This window comes from Episyrphus balteatus, chromosome 1, assembly GCF_945859705.1.
Source record: "Episyrphus balteatus chromosome 1, idEpiBalt1.1, whole genome shotgun sequence".
In the NCBI taxonomy this organism is placed as follows: Eukaryota; Metazoa; Arthropoda; class Insecta; order Diptera; family Syrphidae; genus Episyrphus; species Episyrphus balteatus.
In genome coordinates this window covers 3,558,566-3,571,639 of record NC_079134.1, presented here as the reverse complement: position 1 = coordinate 3,571,639, position 13,074 = coordinate 3,558,566, and the positions used below count along the sequence as shown (strand labels likewise).

Sequence of the window (13,074 nt, the reverse complement as noted above, 5' to 3'; positions counted from 1 at the left end):
ACTTTAAGTCAAACTTAACACGATTCCATTTCAGGTGGAACCTTAAGGGCTAGTTAACAGTCGAGGAAGTGGCACTTAAGTGACTTTTTTTAATGTTGAAAATGAGCTCTACCTCACCATCCATAAACGTAAGTGTAGACTGTAAAAGGGGCACCTAGTATTAAAAAAAAAATATGATAGAAAGTTAATTTTAAATCTTTGATTGCATGTTGATCAAGAATTGAAAACTTGAGATCCTTCGAATCGATTTCATGTTTATTGGACATACCTAAGTGAACACGTCCAGCATTCATGAACACATCTAATGTAGAAAAAGTATGTATGAAAGCTTGTCCAATGAGACCTGACATACTGTCAAATTCATATGTCAGTACTTGTCAGGTTTGTAGTGTTATTTAAACTCAATGCAATAAGAGTTCTTCGGTAAGCAATCGAAAAGAATATTAAATTGTATGATATTTATCGTAGAGCATTAGAGACTGTCAAATATTCTTTTAAGTACTAAACTTATTCACAGCAAACATTAATTAATTTCTCTCAGTTGTAGTGTCCGATATTGAAAAAAGGGAACATTATCAGAAACGTTACATTTTGACTAATAGAAAATATTAATCAATTACTGACCTACAACCCAATAGAAGGAACACATTTTGTCGATAGGAAAAAGATCCGTTTGTGTACTGTGTGGAAAAAAAATTGAAAAATTTCTTCCAAAATGTTCTTCCAAGATCTGTAGAATATTATGGTCATTTAATGATAAATGTCACTGACGTTTGCATTAATTATCTTATTATTATATAGTAATTTCACTTTTCAAATAGTTTCATATTTAAAAATAAATCTGACATTGACACAGAAAATCTGTAGCAACTATCAATAACGATATTCATGAAAGCGGTTCTCAAATTTGAAACGTAACACTCTTGCACTTCTTAATCGTTTTTCCGGATACAATGCTTTTCTTGGCTTTAATTTTATAATACATAATCTCTTCATCATTAACTTCTTTTTGTTTGTAGCTCACCAAAGTAAAACATAAACATTAACCTCGACTTTTCAATGGTTATGAAACTTTAGAAGTGCAACATAATAATTTATATTTTTACTGGCGTTAAAATCATTAATTAAAAATCTTTTTTTTTAATTTTTGAATATTTATTCAATAAGTCAACAACTTACAAAGCTATTCCAATTCCAATCAATAAGAAAAAGATATCAAAAGATAAATCAATTTTTTTCTTATGGAACTTTAGCTTGTAAAGAATATCAAAAATCCACACCTATTTGAAACTCTTAAATAAAATATCAACCTTGACATTATGGAAAAAAATGATAAACGTGGTACAAGGCAAAACAAATAATTTATTAGTGTTATTTTTTTCTGTTGGACAAATATTTGGGAACTTTCCATTTTACATAGAGGTGTAGTATAATTCCCTTTCTTTTCATGATGAGGAAAGTCTTTTTTTTTTCTTAAGACAATCAAACAGCTATTTCCGAAACAAAATTGTAACCATTCTGATATACACAAACTTTTTATATGGTAGCTGTGTTTTGTAGATATCATAACTCATTATAGCTTTCAAAGTTAATTATAATTATACCCAAACTTTTGTCTGTGTTGTGTGTATGCCAGAAATTCTTTTTACCTTTCTTTGGATCGGAGTGAAGGGAGACAAATTGGACTTTTTTTTTTAAACAAAAGTTAATAAGCGGAAGAAAGAATGACAGGAAGAGTTTTTTTTTGTTCAAATTGACATATTAAATAATTTCGAAAAACAAGAACAAGAAAGACTTTTGTCTTTGGAGCAGGAATGAAAAGGTGAAAATTACTTCACAAGGCATTTAGACGCATCAGTGCGAAAAAAACGTGTGTTTACTTGGACTCGCATCAGCAAAAGTTAAAGAAAACGCTCTGGTGTGAAAAAAGATTCCAATGGTCAAAAAGGTGGCTTGCAAAAATGAACATTACTCGTACTAACACCCCAAAATAGGTATAACTGTGATCGCGTTCTTTAGTTAGAAGAATATGTTAAGTTTTACTAACACATTTTAAAAGGTGCTACTTTTATTTTTTGACAAGCTGTAAATTCTTTTTTTTTAATTGGAAACGTTCAACGACAAAATTGTTGTGGATTTTTTAAAAGAATTTATGTTAAAATAAGCATTTTAGAGCAATGGGAAAGTCAGTAAAATTAATCAACATGTGGGATCTCTAACGTCACCAAAATACCCCCTTAACTGTCAACGTACTGTCATCGTACCTATTAACGCGTGGACAGCGTTTATCGTAGCGATTTTATCTTAATTTTTATTTTGGAGAGTCAACGCATTGACTAATTGAAGGGATGTAAATCCAAGCACTTAGGCCCAATTTATTCACTCTCGATTAAATTTGGGCTGCTTGTCAAAAAATAAAAGTTGCCATTAAAAATTGAAAATCTGTCAAATCGCATAGAAATTGTAAAATTTCTCGTTTTTAATGGAGACATTAAGTTTAATGGAGTGTGAACAAATTCGGTCTTAGACCCTTTAGACTTACAACCCTCAAATCGACACGTTGACCGTTTTATCGTAGCTTCACAATTTTCGTTTTTATAAAAAAATATCATTTTCTTTTAATTAGTCTCTCTTCAATTTAAAAAAATCTCAAAAAATGTCACCATTTGGCAACCCTGTTAAAATGCTTAATCCAACAACAACTCAAAATACTCTACCTTTAATAGGTTTTTTTGGGAAATATTTCTACTCTTTTCAACATTTTTAACCCAATTTTGGAAACTCTGAAACTGAGATAGTCCTCGCGAATGACAAAACAATTTCCCATTCGTGCGAATCTCAGCCCGAAATTTCTTTGGACAAAAATCTGATATCAATTTCTATATTTTTTTTTATCGGTTTTGTCGTTTTAATTTTTTTATGTTAAAAAAGTAGCAGAAAATTTTGTTCTAAAAGCGTTTGGGTACTTTTTCAACCCTCTGAGAAGATTTCATTCCCACTTCCAAAAACAAACCTAATATTTTTATAATCTATTTCAAATGAGCAGAATCAAAGAAAAAAGCGACTCAGTGATTTTGTCGGTTTTAATTCATTTGAGTTTTAAATATTAATAAAAGTTAGTTATTTTAAAATCTAAATGCTACTTCTAAAATTTACATTTAAATTCTGATCGATTTCCACTACCACATTACGAGTATTTTCCAGTTAACATCCCTGTTCATTTCACTACTTCACATAACGTAACGTGAAAACAACTGCAAAGCTATTTGCAGACATTTCTGACAGTTCTCTCATTTCCTTTCTCAAAATGGTTTGTTTTTGTTGATTTCTCTCAGTTTATTTATATATTTTATACACAAACACAATCAAACTACTGCATTTTCTTGTGCGTGTATTTGTGTTGCTTGCAGAACTCCTCTCTCCATGGGCAAGCAAAAAATCCATGAGTACATTTTCGTTCTTCGTAGGTTTTTGTGTCTGTCTTCTCATCTTCGTATCGCATTCGCTAGATGGAAGTTGTCTCGTAAACACAACGACAGCAAATTTTTCGCTTTTCTAACGTTCGGCCCCAAATATAAATTGAAAAAATAAACAAAATAAAAGAAGATACAAAAACACTGCCAACTACCTCAAGCTTTTTGAGGTTTTCTCTTTAATTTTTATAGATTTATAACCATTTGTGTCTTTTTTTCTTCTGCTCGTTTTAACCATCACCGGGTTCGCGGGTTTGAAGTTAATTTTTTATTTGTTTCAAGTGAATTTTTGTAACTTCTTGTCAACTGGAAAAAAATTCTCAGTGCAAAAAATTGTAGAAAAATTGAAAAAAAAAAAAAAAAGTTACCGAAAAAATAACGACCCACACGAAACACTTGCCCTGCTTTGACAGTGCAATAAAACGACGAATTGTCAGCCAGCAAAAACTGGCAAAACTTGTTATTTAAGGTTTGAATGGATTTTTGTTGCAACTTTTCTTTTTTTTTTTGTTGTTGTTGTTTTTCGTGGATACGACGAATACGAAACGAATAATACGAGTCGATAGTCGACAAACTTTTTAAAACAACAACAAAAACGACGACGAATTTGATTTTTGTTTTGTTGGTTTTTTCTTTTTGCATTTTGTCGAACAAAACGGCTAACTCGTTTTAGTCGACGACGACGACGAGCCTCGTAGCCTCTTAAAAAGACTTTGTGGATCGCTCACTCACGTCGATGAGGAGGATTCGATTCAATTCGATTCAGAGAAATAAAACGTGTGTGCTGCACTTTTTAGCTAAGAACTGAACTCGCTCAATACCTGTGCCTCCGCCTGTGTTGCCAACTTAAAGCCCAAGTAGATATCTTCTCTCTCGTTGCAAGTTGTAGTTTAGTCAGATTTTTTTGCAAACGAATTTTTATATCTTTTGTGTCGTTTCGTTGTCGTTTCTCCCGTGAATCGTGATTTAACCGCCCACACTGACACACATCGAATGTGTTTTCTTTTTTCTTGTTTTTGAGTGATTCTCGTGGAAAATAAATAAGCAAAACATTACCCTTGTCCATTATCATACAAAATAAGAAAAACAATTTGAACGTTGAATACCTATAAAAGTGAAAAAAAGTCACTTTGCCATTCTGGATTCAATAAAAACGTAAATTGTTTTAGAGGTCTTCAAACGAGACGATTATCAGCCAACGGTGGCATTTATTAGCGAAGGCGCTGAACGGCGGTGGGTTCGTCAGGCCGTAATGGGGGTACTAAGGTGGCGCGATCTTCCAGGATCGCGATCTTCAATTGGGAATAATAATAACAACAACAATAACAATCGAAATGAGGTAAGTTTTCTTTTTTCTTTTCAACAAACAAGTTGAAGCTTAAACTTAATTGAACTTTCTTAATTTTAACTTATAAAGGTATACCTAAAGAATTTGCAAAATGAATAATGGGTTTGAGCTTTTAGTCTATTGAATAGACCCTTTTGGATGGAACAAATTCGTTCAAGAGTTTTTATTGCTGATTATGATTCCTTGGCATACAAGAATACTCCAGCCAAAAGTGCTACTAAATCCATTGGTGCATTTCTGAGAAAACGGCAACACTGGTCGGTTTTCAGTTTTTTTGATTTAACTCGAAAACCAAGCCTGACTTTGAAATTGTTCAAAGACACTTTTCATAGCAAATTAAATTTTCTGTCAAGTTAAGATGGTTAAAAAATTTTAAAAATTATTTTTGACTAAAATTCTAACCTAAAATCAAAGAAAAAAAAGTTAAAAAATTGACAATTTTATTTTTTTTTACTAAATCAAGGGGCATTTTGTGTATGTAGCCGAGACGTCCAAACTTTGTACTAATGAAATAAAGTAGAGGTAAAATCCTTTGATAATATGCAATTTTTAATTTTTTTTGTCAAGAAACAACTTAAATGTACCTATTCAAAAACTAGCACTTTTTCTAAATTTTTGACTTTTTTAGTGAAAAGCAAGTTTTTAAAACTCGATAAAATCCTATTAATTGGTAACTTTTAGACTTTTAAAGTAAACATACTTCGAGGGATTGATTTAATATAAACTAAATATGACAAACAAAAAAATTTATTTGCATCCTTATGGCCTTTTGTGCAATTTTGTGTATGTGCATTTTTATAAATTCGGGTCGAATGGATGGACGGAGAGCCATTAGCTTTGGTCTATTGCATAGAAGAACATTTAATACCAACTCTTTTACTGTTTTCAATGGCCTGAAAAACAATTCTTGTAAAATCCGCGACCAACGAAAAGTTTCTCTTGAAAAACGAAAAAAATACTGTAATGAGTTTGAAACAAAATAGCTCAGGCAAATTAGTAAATCAAATTGCACTTTTCGCGGGACAAATTTTTTTCATGGAACGTGTTTAGGTGAATGTCCTGAATGAATTTTTTGGGATGATAAGATATCGGGAACAGCCGCCATCTTGGAAAAGAGGTCGGTGCCGTTTTTATTTTATAACTCCATTTTTACTCATTTAAACCAAAAATGTCCGAGGATAAACTTATTATCAATTAAATTATCTAAAAAATGATATACAAATGAATTCCGTGAGTTAGTTAAATTCAATTTTATAGTCGGTCAAAGTCCGGGTTCTTCTCGCTCGGTTAAGACAATATGACATTTTTTCAAATATCTGAAGAACTTTTGATTTGTTTGGGATTTTCTTCAAGAATGAATTATAGCACTTTTAATTATCTATGAAATGAACCCTTTATTGTTTTTGTAACCATCACATTGTAGAAGCAACCAAACGTCGAGGTCATGATATACGATTTTTTAACTGAACTTATTTGGGATTTCAATAGTTCAAATAAACAATCAAAAATTAAACACAATAGTCTCGAAAAGGTAACGGCTTACACACCTCATATCTTGAGTTATACTTATCGTAATGCTGAGATTGAGGTGTTCATGTTTTGGAAAAATGACAGGGCATCAGTTCTTATATTTAGAATCTTAAATAGTGTCACTTTAGCTTATTCACGTTAATTGGAAAATTCACTTCATTTAAAACCTCGAAAACCATATAAAGGTTAACATTAAAGATTTCAAACTTTGAATTCAATATTTAGACGAATATAGTTAAAAAACTGTTTACTTATATTTTGGTTATACCTCCACTTCAAAAATTTGCTCGGTCTAATAGAAGAAAACTTGTTATTTTCTCACTTTTGACTAGTAGAATGTGAACTTCGACGTTAGATGGCTTATACATTATGTTGGTTACAGTTTAGATAAAGGGCTCATTTTATAGATAATCAAAAGTGCTATAATTCATTCTTGAAGAAAATCCCAAACAAATCAAAAGTTCTTCAGATATTTGAAAAAATGTCATATTGTCTTAACCTTGCGAGAAGAATTTGGACTTTGACCGACTATAAAATTGAATTTAACTAACTCACGGAATTCATTTGTATATCATTTTTTAGATAATTTAATTGTGAATAAGTCTATCCTCGGACATTTTTGGTTTAAATGAGTAAAAATGGAGTTATAAAATAAAAACGGCACCAACCTCTTTTCCAAGATGGCGGCTGTTCCCGATATCTTATCATCCCAAAAAATTCACTTTTACGATAAGGACATTCACCTAAACACGTTCCATGAAAAAAATTTGTCCCGCGAAAAGTGCAATTTGATTTACTAATTTGCCTGAGCTATTTTGTTTCAAACTCATTACAGTATTTTTTTCGTTTTTCAAGAGAAACTTTTCGTTGGTCGCGGATTTTACAAGAATTGTTTTTCAGGCCATTGAAAACAGTAAATGAGTTGGTATTAAATGTTCTTCTATGCAATAGACCAAAGCTAATGGCTCTCCGTCCATCCATTCGACCCGTATTTATAAAAATGCACATACACAAAATTGCACAAAAGGCCATAAGGATGCAAATAAATTTTTTTGTTTGTCATATTTAGTTTATATTAAATCAATCCCTCGAAGTATGTTTACTTTAAAAGTCTAAAAGTTACCAATTAATAGGATTTTATCGAGTTTTAAAAACTTGCTTTTCACTAAAAAAGTCAAAAATTTAGAAAAAGTGCTAGTTTTTGAATAGGTACATTTAAGTTGTTTCTTGACAAAAAAAATTAAAAATTACGTATTATCAAAGGATTTTACCTCTACTTTATTTCATTAGTACAAAGTTTGGACGTCCCGGCTACAGACACAAAATGCCCCTTGATTTAGTAAAAAAAAATAAAATTGTCAATTTTTTAACTTTTTTTTCTTTGATTTTAGGTTAGAATTTTAGTCAAAAATAATTTTTAAAATTTTTTAACCATCTTAACTTGACAGAAAATTTAATTTGCTATGAAAAGTGTCTTTGAACAATTTCAAAGTCAGGCTTGGTTTTCGAGTTAAATCAAAAAAACTGAAAACCGACCAGTGTTGCCGTTTTCTCAGAAATGCACCAATGGATTTAGTAGCACTTTTGGCTGGAGTATTCTTGTATGCCAAGGAACCATAATCGCCAATAAAAAGTCTTGAACGAATTTGTTCTATTTTTGCTCTGGAGCTCGGGTCTATTAAATAGACTATTGAGTCGTTATGAAGAATGGGTTTCATACCTAAATACGTCCAAGAAGGGTTCAACAGCATCTAACTGATAATATGAATAACTTGGGAGTTTTGCGTAAAAAACCGAGGGTTTTTGAAATTGAATCGTCAGTTGTGAGAACGGAATAAGTCCACTTTTTTTTCGAAATTCACTTTTTGATGCAGATGTTATCTTTAGACGTAGACACATCTTCTAAGTCGAAAAAAAAACAAAAAAAAAATTATTTTGATGGTCGAAGTTACAGCGTTACAGGGGGTGAAAAATTTCATAAGTTTGAAGAACAGAATAAATCCAGTAGACCGAGAGCCCACACCAAATTTTTGGAGTGGAGGCATAACCAAAATGTGACTATGCAGTTTTATAGCCTTATGCCTTCTAATGACGTATTCGAAAGTCTGGCAGCTTTTAATCACGGCTTTATATGGTTTTCAGGGGGTTAAACAACGCGAGTTTTCCAATTAATGTGAGTAGGCTATGTAAGCAAAAATTCACATTCTGAATATAAGGAATGATGCTCTGTCATTTCCCCTAAGCCTCAATACATCAATCTCGGTGATACGACAAATAGAAATCAAGATATAAGCTTTTTAAACTAACCATATCAACTCTCTTCTTGGAGAGTTTTGAGTTCAAAATAAGAAACAAAAAATTAAACAGAAAAGTCTCCAAAACAAAGCCGCTTAAAAAGCTTATATCTTGAGTTCTATTAATCGCATAGTCAAGATTGATGTCTTCAGGCTTGGGGAAAATGAAAGAGCATCAGTTGCTAGATAAATAATATGAAATAGTGTGAATTAAGCCTACTTATATGAATTGAAAAACTCAAATTTTTCAACCCCTTGAAAACAATGCAAAGCCGCGATTTGCAGCTGCCAGACTTTTGAATTCGTTATAAGAACGCATAAGGCTATAAAACTGCATACTCACATTTTGGTTATACGTCCACTCCCAAAATTTGCTGTGGGCTCTTAGACTACAGGATTTCAGGCTACTGATTATGTCTTAACTAAGACGTTCACGGGTTTTAATTGCTTAAACGTTGAATAGGTTATAAGAAAAGATAGAACCGCGAGAGGGTCGAAATTGAAGATAGGGGTGCAAAAGCCCCGTTATATACCTATGTATATCTCGTAAACAAAGCATAATTTTGATAAATTGATTTTAAAACTTGTTGAAGAGAATCAAGTTTAATATCGGAAAAATGTTTTTAAAAATTAAAAAAAAAAACTCCATACCTACCAAAACAGTAAAAAAAAACATGAAAAAAGGTAAAGAAAAGCGATTTTTTGAGTTTTTTTTGCATTTTTAATGGGTTTTTTTCGGGCTGAAATAGTCATATGCATTGCTCTAAATAAAAACAGAAAATTAAATTTCCTTCAAAATGCTGGACTCAAAAAGTTTTTTCATTGGAAATTAACCGAACAATTACCATTCGAAACTATCTTTATTTTCCTATTTTTTGTTTTACTCAAGCAAAAAATAGACAACAACAGAAAATTTTTGTTTCACTATGTATAACACTTTTTGTTTTGATTACTCAAACTCTATCAAAAGTAAATCTATTGCTATCATTAAAACTTTTGTTTTAAATAAATTAGGTATATGTTTATTTCATTCAAAATTTGGCTTTTGGGTGAAATTTCAAACTGTAAGTTTTGAGAACGGAATAAGTCCGATGTTTTCAAACCGTTATACCTGTCTACCAGAACCCGCTACAAACAAAATTTTTATCTCATTCCACTCAAATCCACGTGATCTTCATTTTATCTATAGGCCATACATCTCAAAAAAGTAAAATATAGACGCTGTTCAGTTTTTTGCGTTTTCCCAACACTTGCAAAATGGACTTATTTCGTTCTCACAACTGACGATTCAATTATGGAGTTCTAAAAAAAATTGCGGTGTCAGAACACTTCCATTTTTGAGACCCAATAAAAGTATAATTCAAAATTCAACCCTTTGCACTAAGAAACAATAACGATTTTTTCCTCCCATATTGGTACGATCAAGTTCTACTCTAAATTGTTTTATAGGTACCTAAGAATGCTTGTAAATTTTCAGCACTTTGCCAAGTGAACTGAACCGAAAAACAACCTAAACAGCTTTGAACGTCAAATTATATATTTTGTTAGATTCCACAATTAACTGTATACAAATGGCAGGGCACCTTTTGGTTGGACTTTGAAGATTTTACGGTTTAGAGTACAAAATGTTTATTCGTCCTTCATGTCCCTTTTTTATTTTGAAATCTTTGACGGTGATAAGTAAGAGTTAGGTATCCTATGCTTGATAAGCAATCGATAGTCACGTTCGAAGTTCGAACTCTAGTTCATTACAGCAAAAGTAGTTTATCTTCCCCTCCTTTAACAACAACACACAAACCACCAATAATAAACATTTTTACAGTACGCTTTAAAATACTCAAAAACATTCAATACTTAACAAACAATCTACACTACTTGTCATTTAAAAAACTTCCACCACAACATCTCGCTTATCCTTTAAGCGATTTTTTTTCTGGCTACCTATTTTTGGAATGTACAAGTCCGGATATCAAGCCGCAAATAAAAATAAATAAATTTTGGTATAAATTCCTGATTTATCAAATGTCGGTTAAATTTTGGATAACATTTTTTCTGCAGAGAATTTTGCCAAGCTAACTGATAAGCTGGGTTTTAAGAACTTCCTCTTTTTTTGTCCATTGGAAGTCTTAAATTGTTTTATCATCTTTCAGTTTATTTTTTTTTATTTTCGCAGTATTTTTGTTAAAATTTGAGATAAGAGTTTAAGTTAATATTCTGTTTTTTTTTTTTTCACCATACCAGTTTCTACGTTCTTTCCAAACCAACCCTAAAACTTTTTTAAGTGATTTTGTCACGTTTTGTATTTAAGTTTCTTATAATTTAAAAAATAACATTCCTTTCATTAACAGCTGCAGGTACAACCCTTGCCTTGATTTCGTCGTCAAATTTCAAAGCTTAATCTTGTAAAAACAGAAATTTAAGTTGATAATGTTTTGTGAATTGGCTTTCTGATATAGTCACGTTGCAAACATTTTACTTTTGTTCTGTTTTTGTTTTTTTCTGTTTTATGCGTTATTTATCTTTGAAGTAATTTGTCACCAAAAACAAAAACAAAACATTCCAAAAATACGGAGCTCTCTTATCTAAACACACAAACAACAACAACTACTATGGACCTTTGCACGCATTACTCAAGTTCATCAAAATAGACAATAATATCCTCTCTCGCATAAATTGTACGTTTTTATTGACGGTTTCTTCCTCTCGTCTCTTTAATTGAATTGACTGAGGCAATGAATGAATATACTTTCTTCCCTATATTATTACCTCTTATCAGAGAAAAAAGTTTTTCTATGATGTCATGTTTTTGTAATTCTTACTAAACCTTTAAATGCGACTGCGGCAGCAGTGGCGGTCAGAGTTCTTCTTTTCTTATTATGCCATACATTACATAGTCTAGAGATAACAGTTTATAAAAATGTTTCATAGAATGTTTGTGCGTTTGTTTTTTTCTTTTTCTTTTTTGTGTTTTTTTTTTTTCTTTCAAAGCAAAAAGGATAGACTAAGTGACGTGCCTTTGTTACAAAGTTTCGTTTTTCTTTCTTTTTTTTTCGGTTTTGTTGATGAAAAAAAAGGGGGAAAAAGAATTGTACATCTCACCAGCTAAACGCGTAGTACCTTATATCTCTAGGAACAAACAAAGGGTGTGTTATGACATAGATAAGATATCCATCCTATATAGATGGCTCACGTTTTCTGGTGTTTGCGGGACGGTTTGTGTCGATTCTCACTTTGTATCTTATCAGTCAGGTACGATCACACTTTTGTTTGTTTTGTTTATTTATTTTTATATTTTTTTTTTGCTCTTTGGATAGATAATATATTGCAGTCATATAATGGTTTTGATTAATTAGCACAATTCAAGGCTTCCCCCCAATAAGTTGACACATTAAAGTAGATAAATACATATACCGTCTTTGTAATCCAAAAAAAAAAAAAAAACAAGACTTCGATGGGAAGTTAGGGTGAATTGAGATGCCGACTAACGAATAGAATAGAGAACTATATGGATAAAATATTGGAAATAGAAGAGGTTTGAGGAATATCTAATAAGCTCTGTGTTATTTCTAGTGCTTGGATGGGAGCTTACAGATAAAGTAATGTTTTTCAAAAGATCCGAAACATCCAAATCTGCTAATAAATAAAAAAAACCTACATATGTCATATACACAACTCACTTTTATCAAAGCATTTTTTGTACTCGTGTGAACATGCCTTTAAAAATTTAGTGGGTTCGATGCTTTCACTGCCAACGTTTTTAAAAAACCTTTATTAAAATTATTTTACTATTCGGATAATTCCCGGAATCGCGAGAAAATTGCAATCAAACTAACCTTTTTCATTTTGACAGTTCTTGTTTTTGTTTGATTGATAGAATAAGTGCGTCCAGCCCAAAAAAAATAAAGCACTTCAGGTTGCATTCAACGCCTTGGTATCTTAGAAGAATGTTACTGAATGTTACTTAAAGTGCCTTGCATAACCTGATAGAACGCACCTTAAATTTATTCTTTTTTGTGAAATTTCTCGTAACCTTTTAATACCTTGAAGATTAAGTAGATTTAAATTTTGGCTTTAGTTGATCCATGGTTTTCTTATTTTTACTAATTGGATCACTGAACAAGTTTGCCGTTCTGCACTTGTGGCTGATACAATGTTCAGCTAACACCTCATTTACGGTTGTCCTAGGTCTTAACAAAACCAATCGTCTTCGAACTGACCAGATTAAGTATTTAAAAAATGTCTTATAAGGCTTTGGTTGTTTTTGTATACACATTTAAAAAGTAAAGTTACTTGAAATCTTATCTGCATTTGCAGTTTGTTTGACATCGACTAATTGACTCTATTTTGCATTGAAATCTATATCTATTTATCATGAACCAAATAATCAAACATTGTAAAGCTTCGTACCATAAAATTAAATTCGAAATCA

The 13,074-nt window shown here is 31.4% G+C and overlaps 1 protein-coding gene across 5 annotated transcripts in view; it reads left to right on the top strand.

Moving 5' to 3' along the window:
• Nucleotides 1–13,074, top strand: part of LOC129921496 (rap1 GTPase-activating protein 1) — a 184,001-nt gene that overhangs the window by 108,352 nt on the left and 62,575 nt on the right. Inside the window, exon 1 of one of the 5 annotated variants that reach the window (XM_056003347.1) lies at nucleotides 3,565–4,812. The exons of the other annotated variants lie outside the window; for them this stretch is intronic. Coding sequence (XP_055859322.1) covers nucleotides 4,726–4,812 — 87 coding nt within the window. The 5' untranslated portion in view covers nucleotides 3,565–4,725. Of the gene's footprint in view, nucleotides 1–3,564; nucleotides 4,813–13,074 lie in introns of those variants that run through there. 5 annotated transcript variants of the gene reach the window in all.